The sequence below is a fragment of the Myodes glareolus genome, chromosome 20 (assembly GCF_982192425.1).
Source record: "Myodes glareolus chromosome 20, mMyoGla1.1, whole genome shotgun sequence".
NCBI classification, from domain to species: Eukaryota; Metazoa; Chordata; class Mammalia; order Rodentia; family Cricetidae; genus Myodes; species Myodes glareolus.
In genome coordinates this window covers 9,669,837-9,687,302 of record NC_142045.1, presented here as the reverse complement: position 1 = coordinate 9,687,302, position 17,466 = coordinate 9,669,837, and the positions used below count along the sequence as shown (strand labels likewise).

The 17,466-nt window shown below is 39.6% G+C and overlaps 1 protein-coding gene and 1 pseudogene across 6 annotated transcripts in view; one reads left to right on the top strand and one right to left on the bottom strand.

Annotated features, from left to right (window-relative positions):
* The window catches only part of Gria2 (glutamate ionotropic receptor AMPA type subunit 2), a 122,662-nt gene that overhangs the window by 27,400 nt on the left and 77,796 nt on the right, over nt 1-17,466 (bottom strand). For all 6 annotated transcript variants that reach the window (XM_087899443.1, XM_087899441.1, XM_087899442.1 and 3 more), the window contains exons 7-8: nt 1,641-1,808; nt 140-244 (exon numbers count right to left, since the gene is read on the bottom strand). In XM_087899443.1, coding sequence (XP_087755569.1) covers nt 140-244; nt 1,641-1,808 — 273 coding nt within the window. The remainder of the gene's footprint in view (nt 1-139; nt 245-1,640; nt 1,809-17,466) is intronic.
* Nucleotides 5,228-6,838, top strand: LOC148118773 (eukaryotic translation initiation factor 4E pseudogene; annotated as a pseudogene).

Genomic DNA, 17,466 nt, shown 5'->3' with positions numbered 1-17,466 from the left:
TCTCAAAACTGAATTTGTTTCTAGAAGCAGCTCATCACTGTCTATGTGCACATGCTCTCTGACCCCAGGAGTGAAAAAAGCTCACAATGGAATCTGCCTCTTCAAAGGGAGACCCCATTTTAAATCCTTAAAGTTTTACCTTTCGGGGCCCGTTTGTTTTGAGCTCCATGATATTAATTGTGTAGTTTATTCTTTTTCCATTCTGGTCAAACTTTATATTTCCAGAGAGACCTTCAACTTGAACCTAGGATGAAATGGAAATAGAACACAGTCATAAATTTATTTAATCCAAGATGCAAACTGGGAAGATTGCTCACACTAACCTGAACAGGTTACTGTTTACTCTGTGTGTGTGTTTAAGTTTATTATTTAAATAACATGTTTTCCATTTATTTTACTTACCAACCCTCACCCCCTCCTCCCCTTCTGTACCTTTGCTTTTCTCCCCTTTCCCATCTACTCCCCTTCCCAAATGTTCTTCCTCCATTATCATTCAGAAAGAGGCAGACCTCCCATGGGCTAGGACAAAACAAGGTACATCTAGTTGAGGCTTAGCTCCTCCTCTTACAAGAGATGAGACCAGGTAATCCAGCATGGGGAAAGGTTACCAATAGCCAGTTGAGCACCAGGGAGAGGCCCTACTCTGATTGTAAGAAGCCTCACTAAGAGACCAAATGAATTGTCACACACATGCAGAGGCTGGCCTCAGGTTGGTTCCATGTAGGTTCCCTGACTGTGACCATGAGCTCTTAGGAACTCAGGTCTGCTGTCTCCGTGGGTTCCCCCATCATGATGCTCCTGGCTCAAACAGTCCCTCTTCCCTTTCTTCCACAAGACAACACAGTAATTGTCTGTGGATCTCTGCCTCTGCTTCCATCAGTTACTGGATAGTGTATCTCTGATGGCAATCAGGGAAGTCACCAATCTGCTTACATAAGATGGTCAATTCAGGCATTCTCTGTACTACTGTTAGGAGTCTTAGTTGGGGTCATCCTTGTGGTTTCCCTGGGGTTTCCCTGGCACCAGGCTTCTCCCTCTCTCCCAATGCTCCCCATCAAGACATCTCTTTCGTTACTCTCCCCCACCATCCTGACTCCAACAGACCTCCCACACCCAGTCCACCCCACCTGCTCTCTCTAGCTCCCATGTCTCCATCCTCTCAACCCCCACCCACAATGTACCCAGGAGTTCTTTTCTACTTCCCTTTTCCAGGGAAATCCACACCCCTCCTTGTGATTCCTTGCTATCTAGCCTCTTTCCGCCTATGCAATGGAGTACTACTCAGCTGCAAATAAATAAATAAATAAATGATGATTTCATGAAATTTGCAGGCACGTGGATGGAACTAGAAAAAAAATCATTCTGAGGGAGGTAACCCAGGCCCAGAACAACAAACATGATATGAACTCACTCATAGTTGGTTATTAGGACTAAAGTATAGAATAACCAATCTGTCTAAAAGTAGTCTACCTTTGTCTTCTGAGGAGACAATGTGGCCTATATGTTCAACATAAGGAATAAAACAAAGATAACTTACATGTTTTGGCAAAACAAACAAACGAACGAATGAACAAAAATCTCACAGAAGCCACCTTCATGACTGTAAGCGGTCACATTCACACCCATTCTGTGAAACTGACCTGTTTGAGGGCCCTTTCTATTTCTACACCTTGTCCCCAAGGCACAGCTGGGTTGGCCAAACAATCCCCTGCATTGCCTCTCCGGGAGATTTCAATCCTCTGCTTCCGAAGGTTGCGGAATGCTTCGGTCATCACTTGGACAGCATCGTAGGTGAGGGCAGATGTATACTAAAAGGAATCACACATTTTATAAGGATGGGAGAAATCCAGAACTTTGTTGCCCATGATCTAGCCTACCATGCAACACAGGCCATCTTGTAAGACTGCTCTTGCCTACCAAGCAGCATGAATACTGGGTAAAAAGGAAGAAGAAGTGAAATGCATTTCCTCTATGTAGCTATCTTAGAATCCAACCAGAGGTTGGAATATGGGACTACAGAACTCATTCCGAACACCAATATGCTCAAATATCTCAGTATCTAAGCTAATTTAACAGGAAGCTTATTGTATTTGTTGAAATCAGGTTATCACTGAACCAGTATTTTATGGACAGCTGTGATGACATATAAACTTTCAAAATAACAACAAACATATCTTCAATGCCCAATAAGAGATTCATTGGTTAAAATAGACAGAAAATAGATGAGTTTTTGAACCTGAATCTTTAATTCAAGATTGGTGGTGCTTAAAGACTCTTTAGAGTGGTGTTAGACCATTTATTTGCCTTCTCCTTGTGCTTCTGGTATTGAGGAAGAAGAAGCAAACTCCACCACTCCTCAGCGATTTCTGTGATTTAACAGTGTGTGAGGATGCCAGCTCAAATGTACCGAGGCTGAGCATGCATTCACATGTCTCAGGCAGGCCTTGCCCTTTTCCCTTTCCCTCTACACTCCCCAAAAAACCATTTGATGGCATTTCTAATGCTACTCACCAAGGTCTACTCCCTTATTTGGCCACTTCCTCCTCCTGAAGCTGGTTCTCACCAAGTCCAGCAACCAAAAGCCCCTTTTGGGTCACCTATTTAACATGCCCAATTAAAATTAAACACCTCATACTAACATGGGATTTCCCATTTTACCTTTATAAACCACTTTGCCCATGTGCCACATCTGTCGCCCTCTGTCCAGAGGCAGTCCTTTGTCCCCGCAGGACAAATCACCCTTCCCCTTTTCCCTCATCTTCTATCTCCTTTACCATGGCATCCTAGCCCACTCTAACACAGACTTCTGCTTTTTCTTAAGTATTACACTTGCAGGGTCATTTGCTGCTGTTCATTTCTGCCACAGTCAGAGAGTGGTGTGGGAAGTCCTGTATATGTCTTGCTTTTATTGGTTAATGAATAAAGAGCTGCTTTTAGCCAATGGCTTAACAGAGTAAAGGCAGTCTGAAAGAGATATAGAGAGAGTAGGCAGAATCAGGAGAAGGCATGTAGCTGTCTGCAGGAAATAGATACACTGGAACCTTGCCACATCCACAGTCCCATAACCGTACAGAGATTAATAATAGAAATGGGTTAGCTTGGGATATAAGAGCTAGCTAAAAATATGCTTAAGCTATTGGCCAAATAGTATTGCAAATAATATAGTTTCTATGTGATTATTTTGGGTCGGGGGGTCCAGGAAACGAATGAGCAGCTTTCGTCAACAAGGAGGCAGACATTTTGACTTTTCTTCCCCATTTTATAAAGAATCGCTGTTTGAAAACAGGTGTTGGTGTTTGGTGTTTGGGTGTGGTTTGTCCCAAAAACGCAGTCCAGGAGGGAGCCCCCACTGCGCGGTAATTCCCTTTCATGACTGATATAGGGACAATACATTACCAACCTACGTCTGAATGGCACGCAGCACACCAGAGCAATCTTACTCTCCAGTAACTTGATTCTTCCCCCACAGTGGCTCACATCACTTTCTGAATACCACAGCCTTCACCTGCTTCTCGTTCTCAAACCCTATTCTGATTATGTTGTATTGTGGAGAGAAGGAAACCCCTTGATAGATGCTCCTGGTTTGCCACCTGGCAAAAAGCCCAAACCTCACAACACGTTTGCCCCCTGAGCTGACAGAACAGAGCTGGCCACACTTTCTCTCAGCCCTCCCCATTCATGCAGGGCGCTAAGGCTACACCTCCAGTTTCCTTAAATACATTTGTTTAGGGAATCACGCCTGCAGTATCGCTCATCGGCACACTCCGGATAGTCTCTATAAAAACTCAACTTCTTTATTATTTTCTACCACAACTAAAGAAAGAAATAAGAAGAGTGGAGGAGAAAAGAAGAGAGGAAAGGAGGGGATAAAAAGGGGAAGAGGAAAATAATTCGTCAAATATTTTCTTCAAATCATCATCCCATTTTTCTATTCCCTTCTTTGGAAATGCTTTGAGAGGAAACAATCTGCCCTGGCATCTTAACCTTCTTCCCTAAGTATTAATCTGCTCTGTACCTGTGAGTGCCGCCCACAGACTCTGACAACGGCTTGGGCAGGGCTGCCCCTCCTACAAAGCCATCCTCCAGTTCCTTTCCTGTTTGTCTTATTTATAGCATTTTCCAGCATCTGATCATCTTATGTGAACATTTTTCATTTATTTCCTGTAACTATCCTCCGCACCAGAACAGATGCTTCAGAGAAGGGTAGCTCTTGCATATTACCCCTGAGTTCTTATAGATGATGACAGGGCTGGGCCTATTGAAAGGGTAAGAAGAAAGGATGCAGGGATAAGGAAGGAAGGAAGGAAAGAAGGAAGGAAGGAAGGAAGGAAGGAAGGAAGGAAGGAAGGAAGGAAGGAAGGAAAAGAAAGTAAGCCAGAGGTCTTACATAGACCATACTCTTTCAGAGAGGGAGAAAATGGGTGTGAGGCCGTGGGAAGTACACTGTGACAGAGTGCTATGGCTCTATTAAGACGGGCTTTATGTGTGAATCTTCATTGGTTTGTTGTTACTATTATTTGTTTTTTCGATGTTAGGAAGGGATCCCGCACTGACCATGAACATTTAACCTTCTTGTTTCAGCTTCCCGAATGTTAGGATTTCAAGCGTCTTTCTTATGTGGGGTTACAGGTGACTTTCTAAACTTTCTTCTCAAATGTCAGTCATCAGAATATTTCCCATGATAGAATGTCACTTCAGGCCAAATATGCATTTTCTCACTTCCTGCATTTTCTGAGACATCTATAAATCTCTCCTGGGTAGAAATCTGGATCACTTTGTAATGCAGATCAACGGTTTCCACAAAACAGTTATTATATACTTCCTGAATGCAATTCAATACCATCTACTGAATGCAGATATAAAAGTGTGTGTGTGTGTGTATACATGTCTCCTAAACGGCTGCATTTGAGTCACTCAAAGTGCTTCAAACCCATCATATTTTTCTTTTATGAACTTGTAGTTTTAACCTATAAATATACATGCAAACATTAGACAAAATACAGAACCATGAATCATTTAATCTAAAATGAAATTTCTGGAACGTATCTTACAAAAAATATTTTGAGGTACAAAAATTTCTAGAGACACCAAAATTGAAGTTGGATGATTTGTACTATGCAAGGATTAGAAGAAACTTAAATTTCTGACAACAAAAAGATGTTTCAGTGCTGGGTATCTGTAGCAGAGCATCTTCCTAACACATGCAGAAATCATGCTCTTGAGATCGATCTAAGATGGCAACTGTGGAACCGGAAACCACCCCTACTACTAATCCCCCACCTGCGGAAGAGGAGAAAACAGAATCCAGTCTGGAGGTTCCTATAGCAAACCCAGAGCACTATATCAAACACCCTCTCCAGAACAGGTGGGCACTCTGGTTTTTTAAAAATGATAAAAGCAAAACTTGGCAAGCAAACCTTCGATTGATCTCTAAGTTTGATACTGTTGAAGACTTTTGGGCTCTATACAACCATATCCAGTTGTCTAGTAATTTAATGCCTGGCTGTGACTACTCACTTTTTAAGGATGGTATTGAGCCTATGTGGGAAGATGAGAAGAACAAACGGGGTGGTCGATGGCTAATTACATTGAACAAGCAGCAGAGACGAAGTGACCTCGATCGCTTTTGGCTAGAGACACTGCTGTGCCTTATTGGAGAATCTTTTGATGACTACAGCGATGATGTATGTGGAGCTGTTGTCAATGTTAGAGCTAAAGGTGATAAGATAGCAATATGGACTACTGAGTGTGAAAACAGAGACGCAGTAACACACATAGGGAGGGTATACAAGGAAAGCTTAGGACTTTCTCCAAAGATAGTAATTGGTTATCAGTCCCACGCAGACACGGCTACAAAGAGCGGCCCCACCACTAAAAATAGGTTTGTTGTTTAAGAAGACACCTGAGTGTTCTCACAGGAGACTGCGTCACGCAATCGAGATTGGGAGCTGAACCAAAGCCTCATCTAAGCAGAGTGGACTGCACTGAAGTTTGATTCCATCTAAATGTTGCTAAGATATAAGAGAAGTCTCATTCGCCTTTGTCTTGTACCTCTGTGTTCATTTCTTCCCTTCCTCCCCCCAATTTTTGCTAGTGTGTCCACTATCCCAATCAAAGAATTACAGTATATGCCACCCCAGAATCCGCAGGTGTGTCCCTGGCCCGCACTGTAACAGCTGGGTAGAATTACCATGATACACACATTTGCCTTTCCACAGTATTCGAAAAAGAACTTGCATTTCTGTTACCTTAGCAGGAAAAGATCTGTTTCTGTTGCACTCCGTGCAGGAGCGTGTTTTGCTGGTGAGAGTCTGCGTGCAGTTTTCTAGCAACCTCGTTGTCCTTCCACAGCATTCTCCTTGCTGGCCTCTTGCTGATGGCTGCTAGAGTTTAATTTATTTGCTTCCCTCCTTGATAACATTACTGATTCTGATTTCAGTTTTTCATTTGTTTTGCTTTTGTCTTTTTTCTTCATGTAACATTGGTGAAGGATCCAGGAATATGACAGAAACGTGGAATAAACATTAAATTTGTTCATTCTTTGGTAACTTTTTGTTTTTTTGTAACTACAAAGCTTTGCTACAAATTTATGCATTTCATTCAAATCAGTGATCTATGTCTGTGTGATCCCTAAACATAATTGTGGACTATAAAAATGTAACATCATAATCACATTCCTAACTAGAATTAGTATGTCTGCTTTTGTATCTTTATGCTGTACTTTAACACTTTGTATTACTTAGGTTCTTTTGCTCTGGTTACAAATGGCTCAAGTAGAAAAGCGGTCCCATTCATATTAAGACAGTGTACAAAACTGTAAATAAAATGTGTACAGTGACTTGTCTTTAAAAAAAATAAAAAAAGAAATCATGCTCTTGATTAAAAAAATAAGTGAAGAGATATAGTATTACAAGTAAGCTTTCCAATTCTGGTCAACGAGAACAGCTGAACAAGTGCACTAACTTTAAAAGTGAAAGAAGTCCTAATCACAAGAAAAGGCAGCCGACTCCATTACTTTCACAGTGTCCTATTTCACGGATCACTTAAAAGTTGTATTATATTCCTATCAAGAAATTATGTTGATGTTAGAGAAGAATTGCTGAAGCTAATAAGAAAGGACATAGCAGGCTGTGTCTGCCTCACTGTGAGTCTGTTCTTATTAGCCCACAGTGAGAAGCATTAATTTTCTTTCTGTATACTATTCAGTTTATTGCCAAATTAACTCTTAACACTAATTTCTAGGTCTTTGAATGGGTAATGGGACTTAAATTGGATAAGTTGAATATTAAGAAAATATTGCGATTCATATTAAAATTATAGTAGCTAAAAGCCAAGGTTTTCATGAAGTCAGCTTGCTCTCCTTACAGGGAGGCACCCATGAAGCCACCCACTAACTGTTTTTAGAGGACTATAAATGTGAGCAAAATGCATTGGAAATCTGATTAGGCTGAGCTAAAAGTGTTCTGATCCACACAATACAACCCCATTGCTACAGAGCATGCTCACTGGGCAGAGAGTCCCCTCAACCTTGCACAAATGCTCAAACCTAAACAAATGTTCAGTTTATTGTCCTTTTAAATTAAAACGCCCAGTCAGAAACACAATTCAGAGCAAGTAGATAACCAGCAGCCTGTGATTCAGTGCCCATTAGCTTCTGGTTTGCATTTCCGGTTCAACGAGTGCTCACAGTTTTGACTGGAGAGTGAAATATTTCCGTTGGATTTCACTGCTCACTAAAGTAGATATAAATTAGTTTGAAGAGATGGTGATGGCTGTGTAACTGTCTTCCTCCTCTGAGAAAAATTGCTGCGTCCCTGCCCTGATGTTATGTTCTGTGAACTCTCTCGGCTGAGTTGGGAATTTATCCTTCAGTGGGGGGCCATTTAGCTTAGTGCTTCCCAGCATCGCCACCGCCACACTCACGCAAGAAATCTGGGAAATCATTTTTATGGTCCATTTTCCAAATGCAAGCTTTATTACATTTTAAGTGTATATCTATTGAGGCTTATATTTCAAATGAAATGAAATAAAATGAAATACTCATTTTACATGTTTGTTATGTCCAGTAACATCATGCAATGGGATAGCATGATCACAGGTCCCAGAAGATGGCATCTCTAACACCAGAAAAAGGCGGCAGAGAGGAAAATGTTTGTGTTTATTATGAATATAAAAGAGGATGCCATGAATACAATGTAAGTTTTTGTAGATTGCCACATGATGCCATGGTTTTTTACACGTATTTTCTACACCTTGAAAACAGAAGATTGTATTTAAAACAGAAATACTAACTTCTACTCACTACTAAAATGTTTTTGAGTCCTATAGATTTCATTATTTTCAATTTGTTCTGAAACTTGAAGCTCTTTGGGAACAGTTTAGAAAGCACAGAACTTGTATGTGAAAAAGCAGGCTTGGGCTCAGACTTGCCTCTTGCTCCTCCATTGTCTTGGGGTGGTAACCAGAGTGTTTTACGTGATGCTTCTTAGGCTGAGGTCCTCAACCTGTGGGTTGTGACGGCACGAGCATGCAGCCCACACCCTGCAGATTTTGCATTATGAGTCCCAACAGTAGCAAAACTACAGCCATGAAGTAGCAATGAAATAATTTTATGTTTGGAGGTCACCACAACATAAAGAACTGTGTTAAAGGGTCGCAGCATTAAGAAGATTGAGAACCGTTGTAAGATTTAGAGAAACAGAGCAGTGTCTGTGCTGTGTTAGCAGGTACTGAACATCAAGCTAAGGGAAGAGAGCCCATGTTCCCCTTATTCTCTGCTTAGTATTTGTGCTTTGGTAGTTATGAAAAAAATTCAAACACAGAAATTATTGTATTGTGACTTTGTAGTTATTAAAAACCGTAAGCCACAAATGGTTTTGCTTGATTTTATAGGTGAAGATTACAGGTCATAAAATAATCATTTGTACACATTGCTCTAAAATTTTGCTACAGGAAGGAATTTGAAGCCAGCTCTCTGTGACTCTGAGATAGTGACCTGACTTTGCAGTTCCCCTGAATTGTCACTATGTAAAACAGAAAATCTCAAATCTTATAAAGTCTTAATAAATTTATAAGAAAAATTTAGGAAGCCTTTTATTTTAATTGCTCTCAATGCATAAGAATAAAATAGAGACTCAAGGAAAAAGAACAGTGGGAAAAAGTGCACAGTGAGCCTAGAATTATTCACTGAACTTAATTTTATATTCACCAGCACCCACCCCCTGGAAGAGCTGTCTGTGATAAGGTCATCTCTAATTTACTGTAAAGCATCTTGAACATGTGCCCTTTGGAACTGCAGGGCACAGAGGCATCAAACCTTCATGAAACTCTACGTCTTTGGCAGTCACACAAGCGAGCCACAATTCTCAAGACGGAAAAGGGAGCTCAGCAGAAAGAAACCAGAATTAGCATCTTTCATTATTTTCAGTGGATAACAAAGATATTTTCGATGAATATGAAAAAAGACCTATTTTCAAAGGAACACACTAAACACACACACATATGTTTAAAACATATATAATATGCATTTATATGACTAAAATATAAAGATTATCTGTTGATTTCAATACAAAAATCTTACTTAAGGAACAAGCATCTCACATTCAGGGGCTTGGGATTACGTATTTACACATTCTATCCTCAGTAAAGCTAATTATGCAAACTAACACAGAAAAGAAGTTCAGTTTACAGCAAGGTCTGGATTTGATTCAGCCACAGCAAGGACTTTTTCGGCGGCCGAGTACTGAGTCAATCATCTTCCTCCCTTTCTCTGTGCACAGTTCCTTAGTGATAGCAACTTAGGACAAAGCCCCGGCTGTCTAGGGTGATGACTCTTGCTTCAGTTTCTACACTTGGTGAGCAGAGATGCCTATCCGCCAGTCCCTGGAGATTTCACACCATGGAGAGGCCATGGGTGAGAGCAGAGGGCCAGCAAAATTTAGAAATATTGATGTAGCTTTTACTGAGGGCCCAACATGGCCTTTCATATAATTGCTGAAGCTGAGATTTTTGGAGAAATCTTGTTGACCTACAAGTGTTCTTCAGAGAAGAATTGAGTGATGCAGCTGAGCACAGATGTCCTTCATTATAATCATACATATGGATAATTCATTTAAATGGCACAACATAGATTTATTTGAAAATACTTTTTTTCAGGATATGTAATTTTGGCAAGATCAGCTTGTTTGTTTTTTTGTTATTGTTTTTACATATGTCCTTTTTAACTACAAAGTACACGGGTTTAAATGGACCAAGCTTTGAGGTGCTGTAAGCTATTTTAATATTTGCAGTGGTAAATGCTGGGTCGTAGCTGTGCCGGTGGTCAGTTTCAACACTCACAACGCAGAATTAATTCTGCCAGGCTCTCAGAGTACTATTTAATGCACGGTGCTAATTACCGAACTGAGAAAGATTATACTATTTTCAGACAGGCCCAATAATTCTCTTAGGGCAGCAATTAAGGAAGTTGGAAAAATGTGTGTTAAGTTGGTTCCTGAGTAAAATGAGGTTCTTGTGTGAAAACTATTATTTAAAGCACCACACAAATGTTGGTCCCTTGGTGGTGGTTGAGCTCCTTAATGCTAGCCGGACATCAAAGGCAGAGTGGAGCAAAGGAGACTGTGTGGAAAGGAAGCATCCATAGGCAGGCCTTGCAAGAGGGTGACACTGGGAAAAACAAAATGTATTTGAAAACGGAAGTAGTTGTCATTATTTTTGTTCTACTAACAAGTGTACTTATACTCTGCCTCCTTTTAAATCTTTAAGAGAGGTGAAAGATCTGTTTTCCATTGTCCCTTGTGAATGCAGTCTGGTTAAATTACTACAGCTTCCTTGCTTATCACCAGAGTAAACAGCTCCGAGCTCTTTGGCTACCCTTGATCAGAGGAACGTAGCAAATGCTTGTAGCAGGGACTCAAAGCAAATTCTATAGCAACAATAATCCTGTATTTTCTTTCTTAATAGTCTGGTAATTAAAAAGTTCTTACTTATTTTCTTTCCAGGTCATTATTGCTCCTTCTATACATGTCTCCCGTGAGTCTCTCTTGTGAAAACACTACGTGGTTTAAAACCAGTACCTGTAAGGAAGCGCATGCTTCTCAGGATCTTGCTTTGCTTTAAAATCTGATCATAGCTTTCAACTGCAATCATCAGTAAGCTAGACATAAATGGTTGTGACTTCTGCAGTCATTTATTTTATAAAGAAATTAAGGAAAAGGTGTCAAAGCATTGAATCCATACTCTGAGGCATAGTCACAGTTCAGGCCCCATACTGGTCTGCCTGGACAACAGAATCCAGTAATCACCAGGGAGTCCAATGGATCTGCACCCATCTCCAGGTTGCTATAGACTCTCACTGTGTTGAAGATGGAGCTCAGAGCCTCATCCTGTGTGGTCAGAACTCCTGACTCTGCACAGTCCTCATGATAGCTCTGTTTAGTTCTCAGACTGAAAGAATATTTGTCTATTTTCCTTCAGTGGGAAACTTTCCATATGCTTTTTCCAATGCTTAGAGACTCTGATCCCCTGCTCTTTACAACTTACTCAATTTCAGGTTTCAAACTTTTTTTTGCCTAAAAGAAGTCTTTCTATTCCACAGCCAGTCCTGCATGTGCTCCCAAGAGACACCTTCCTCTACAAGTACATGCAGGAAGCTCTATTCCACAGCCAGTCCTGCATGTGCTCCTAAGGACACCTTCCTCTACATGTACATGCAGGAGGCTTTTACTTGCAGCCTTTATGCTTCAGTCTTTATTTTATGTGCTTTTGATGGATCAACCAACAACATATTGGCATTTAATTTTAAACACAGAGATAAAACTAACAACATTGAGAATAAATTCATTACAAATACATGACAGTGGAGGTCAAGAATAATTTCAAAAGAAAAAGAAGCAGTGCCTCAAGCAGAAGCACTATAATGGCTCCTCCTTGAATGGAGTAAAGGCTATGGTTTAGAGAGGTGACCTCCAGTTTCAATGAGGGGATACCATTTGCACAAGATTGAAGAAGCACAAGAGGCTTACTTCTGCAGGGATAGAAGAAAAGAAGGTTCTAGCAGAGGAATATCCAGTGTAGAGACCCTTAGTGGGAAAATGTCAGAGTGTTTAAGTACTAAAATGGAGGAATACAGTTGAAGTGAATTTGGCGAGGGAACCTTGCCAAGAACTAAGGTCATATGTGAGGTGAAGAACGTGAGCAAGTCTTATGTCAAGAAAATGACTTTGGTGTTTATGCCAAGATAAAAGGATACTGGATGCAGAAGAATCACAACACACTCTAATTCCATTTCAAAGACAATAAAATATAGAAGGCATGGGAGAGAGGGGAAGCAGGAAAAACAGTTCTTAAGATAGCATCATAAGAGGGCGGAGAGTGGGTGGTGGTTGGGTTTGGGTTGATTGCAGAGCACAAGACAAAGCATTATGAGAAGTAAGACAGAGTGGATGCATTTACTGTCTGGTTGGATAATAGCTAGAAGAGGAAGGGTGGTGTTAATGTTTACAGATGTTTGATCTAAGCAGCACATGGAGGTTGGCATTGCCATGGTATGTTGTGGGAAAGATGATGTGAGGAGGAGTTTGCAGAGGCTGAAGAGGGCATAGGCATCAATGGGAAATCAAAAGTTCACAAGTGATAACAAAGAGGTACATCTGAGATGTTGATAGGACCATTTCTGCCAGTGCCACAAAGGGATTATTGGTTTCTGATGTAAAAGCTCATCAATACTTGGTGCTTTATCTCACAAAGAAAAGTATCTACCATGGAATAGAAATTCAATAAATGTATTTTGATCAGACGCATGACTATGTAAAAGCTGTTGCAAGCTGTTAGACCATTAGTGAGAATCAGATTCACTGTCTCAGTGCTATAACTCCAGTTACTTTCAATTACATAAGCATGAAGAAATTTAAACATTGCTATGTGTTTGACCACTACTAAAGCATGTAAGATGTTAAGCTGAGGTTTGGCAGATACCAATTGGATAAAATTTTAATTAAGAAGCCATGGAATCTGTATTATTTTAGGAATTAAGATTCTGAAACACTTATTTTTCCTCCCCACAACTTGATACTGTCTAAAGATTAACCATAGAAGAATTTGATTCGGTGAATTGGAACTTAATAGGGTTTCATGCCTATATCTCTTATTGCCTATGAATTTTGTTTTACAGTTCTTATTGTAAAATCTTAAAACGTGGTTTTGATCAACAGTGTACCTGCTACAGCAAACAAGCCCCCCCCCCAAACACCAGCAAAGAGGATTACCTCACTAAACAATCACCTCATTAGAGAGGTTTGCCTCCCTTGCTTTAAACAAAAAACACACTGACAATGAACTTTTTATTTAGACACGTTTAAGGTCCTTTTTACTTCTACCTGTAAAAATAGAAAAGAATTATAAAAAAAATACTAGTTTTCTCATAGCAGAATTTTTATCTTCATGGTTACAACTTTCAGTGTTCAACTATACCATAAAAGTAGAGGTTTATATTATTTATTAATATACTTATATATATTCATAATCTTTAAATATCATGCTGGTCTGATAACCGGGATATAGTCTCATGCTCTCCAACTCTGCCCTGTACAACACGTAGGTCATCCCTTTGTTCTGTGCATCCACGGTGCATATGACAGCCTCCCCTTATTTGCGTTCTCCATACCTGATTCACACCAGAGAATTTGCTCAGATCCAACCAAAGGAAGTTTCATTTTTACTTAGTATTGTCACCACAGTATAGTAGTAATGCAAGGTTTGATACTTTGCTGAGACTGTGAAAGACGCTTTTACATGAAAAAGTAAAAGTTCCCGACTCAGGAAGGAAAGAAGGAAAGGGGTGCACCACACCTGTGTCATCCAACGTGCCCCATCTCATCACATAGGCATTGCGCCATCATCCTGGATTACCCCATAAGCGAAATAGGAGTCTGGCACAGGAAGTTATTAAGACGCCGCATTTGCATTGCATTTATTACGGTATATTGCTATAGCTCTGTTTTATCATTGACTGTTGTTAACCTTCAACTGTGCCCAATTTACAAATTGAACTTTATAATTAGAAAGTATGTATATAAAAAATACAGTGTGTATGTGCATGTGCGGGTAGGATAGAGGAAACTTTTGTAGGCAGAGACTGCTCATTCGTTTCCCGGCCACCCAGACCTGAATAATCACATAGAAACTATATTAAATACAACACTGCTTGGCCTATTAGCTCTGACTTCTTATGAACTGACTCTTATATTTTAAATTAACCCATTTGTATTAATCTATGTATCACCACAAGGCTGCGGACTACTGGTAGGCATCTTTCTCCTGTGGCTGCTACATGGCATATTCTTGATTCTGCCTATTTTTTCTCCTCTATCTCTGCTTGGAATTTTTGCCTTGTTCTATTCTGCCCTGTCGTATACCCAAAGTAGCTTCTTTATTAAGCAATGGTAATATAACATATTCACAGTATACAGAGGGGAGTCCCACATCACCTCCCCTTTTCTGTCTAAATAGAATAAGGAGAGAAAAGAGAGAATGGGAGAGAGAGTATGTGGAAAAGAAAAGGTTGAAATGCCTTTATTTTAGGGAAGGGAGTTGGGAAAAGGAGCAAACCTTTATTTACTTTTATGCTTCTGTAATTATTTAATCTCCAGTGCAGCCTGTAGTTAACAGCTTTGTTTGAACTATGCAGACAAGAACTACTGACCCAAGGTCAGACAGTAATTCAGTAGACACTATTGTAGAGCTTAGTAGGCTCTATGGTTTCCAGCATCCATTCAGTCTAGGATCATGGGGCCCTCTCTTGTAATCATCATCTTTTGATCTAAGGACAACACTAGTCATACCACTTACAAGGAAGCCATGCCCTTTTCACAAGTTCCAAATGGTTTCTTAAAACATCATGAGAAAGGGAGAGGCAGGGAGGGGAACAGAGAAAAATGTAGAGCTCAATAAAAATCAATAAAAAAAATAAAACAGCATGAGATTTGCAGTTTTCTATCTGTTATGCTGGGGCATGACCTTGTGTCTTCACAAGATGCTCTTTTCCAAATCCCCTTCCTTGTCTTTTCTTTCAGTTCTAGCTTCATGAAAAGAGTATTCAGGGGTTCCCATACAAAAAGCCTTTCTTAACCTCCTTCCCACATTTTGTACTAATCGTCCGTAGAAAAATGGCTTGCTCACTTGACATACATTGTCCTTTATTATATTTGTTCATTGACATATTTATGTTTTCTTTAAGACTGTGCATTCTCAAAGTCAAAGTTCATACTTTCAGTTGCATTATTCATCTCTTGGCCCTCTAGTACAGAGCAATATGTATCTGGATTAGAATAAACTCCAGCCCATAGATGAATTTCCCCTAAAGGCATTCAGTGATCTCTATGAACCCTCTGGGGTAAAATAGAGGAATTGCAACATGTTCAACTTGGAATCAACCTTAGCAACTGGCTGAAATTCCCTATATTTTGGAGACGCATAGAAGTCATGAGCCTTTATTAGGATCTATGTTTCTCACAGTGTACTAACATCTACTGAATGACATTTAGTCTTCACAACAGCTGGGAATTCACAGCCAACAGCTGGGAATTAACAGGCTTGATTGTACTGCATGGATAAGAACCGTGATCTAATCAATGACAGATTCCAAATTTGTTTTAAACCCATAAGCCTTCTTCTTTGTGGTATCCCACTATGAAGAACAATCATAAACTCTCTGAAAATTGGTGGAAGCAGCCAAAAGGAAGATATCGTAGAAGGAAAAGAAACAAAGAAAAGGCACATTGTTTGAGCTCAACAGATTGATAACTGGAACAAAGTTTCAACAAATTTTAATAGAATGCAATTCTGGATGCTTCATTCCCCATGAATCTTAATATAAGACACATGAAGGCAAATAATGATATAGATTCTAGGGGATAAAATTCAATCTCATTTTTTTGTTTCTCACGGAGGCAGTATGGGGACGTCACAATGAGTTCAAGAAGAATGTGAAGGGAAAATCGATTTAAGGCTGTGGGAGGATTGCATTCTCCATCACACATCCTAAACAGCATCGTTTATTTAGCACAGAAGCCTAAAGTTCAAGGAAGGGATGAATGAGCTGTGAAACATGCATTAAGCCAGACAGAGACACATCCCATGACAACAAGTGTCCATGTCATTCTCAGAAGCTCTGTTACATCAAAGCAGCGCACAGGATCACATTATAGACAGCCTAAATTTTCAGTCAAGGTATCCAAACAGGAACACTCTTACCTTTTAGAAAAAAATAAAGTTCTTTCTAACATCTTACAAAATGGTCCTCTGAAATTGACCTAAAATTAAAGAGATCTATTTCTATACCCCAAATACAGAACTTTAAACTCTCTATAGTTTAATCAAGTAAACTTTCATAACCAGATACAAAAATGTGGTCATAGATACACTTTATGTGTTGGTGTGGAAGTTCTTCTGTATATGTGTTGCTTTTATTGGTTAATAAAGAAGCTGCTTTCGGCTTAACAGAACTTAGCCAGGCTGGAAGAGATGTATAAAGAGAGTAGGTGGAGTCAGCGAGATGCCATGGAGCCGCCAGAGGAGAAAGACACAAGCTGCCAGTTAGAACCTTGCCAGTAGGCCATGAGCTTCGTGGTAAAATATAAAATAATGGAAATGGGTTAAGAGCTAGCTAGCAATGTGCTTAAATGATTGACTAAGCCGTGCTTTAAATAATATAATTTCTGAGTGATTATTTTGGGTCTGAGTAGCTGGGAACAAACAAGTAGCCTCCCCTAACAATGCATGATCATCTAGTTCCTGATAACTTCATATATATTTCACAACACACAAAGCACTATGAAGTTTTAAGCTATATATGTATATACATAAATATATATCAACTTTTCTCCTTAATTTAACGCATTTCCAATTCCATAAAAAAGACCATTATGTGAACCCCAAATCATTTGACATCAGTATAAAATTATTGCCTTAACCAAGTCTGAATCTTAATTCTACTCTCAATAAAATTAGCAACAAAGACTAAATACCCGATTTAGGTAGTACCAATGTACATGCATGTCTACACACTATACAGAGGAAGCACTCAGTGCTCAAAGGCACGCAGGACTTCACAGTGAGGCATTTCAGACAGCGTTCGAGGATTCTGCCTGATTGCGTAGATACCATGTTGATGTTTCCATTACTAAAGTAATCATGCTTCAATAAGCTTTCTGACTTGCACATGTCACTGATGAGCAATTATTTTATACATACCACACATTTATATACCACATGTAGGCATTTTATGTGTGATCATATGCTTGTTATCTAAACTGTATACAAGGGAGATGATTGAAGATTGAAAGAGTTCATATCTATTATTCTTTCTTTAATTTATTTGAAGACAAAATATTGTATGTGACAGCCAGAGTCTTTTTTCTCTTTGGGTCTTAATTTTAAAAACTGATTCATCACACAAGGCTTCCCAGG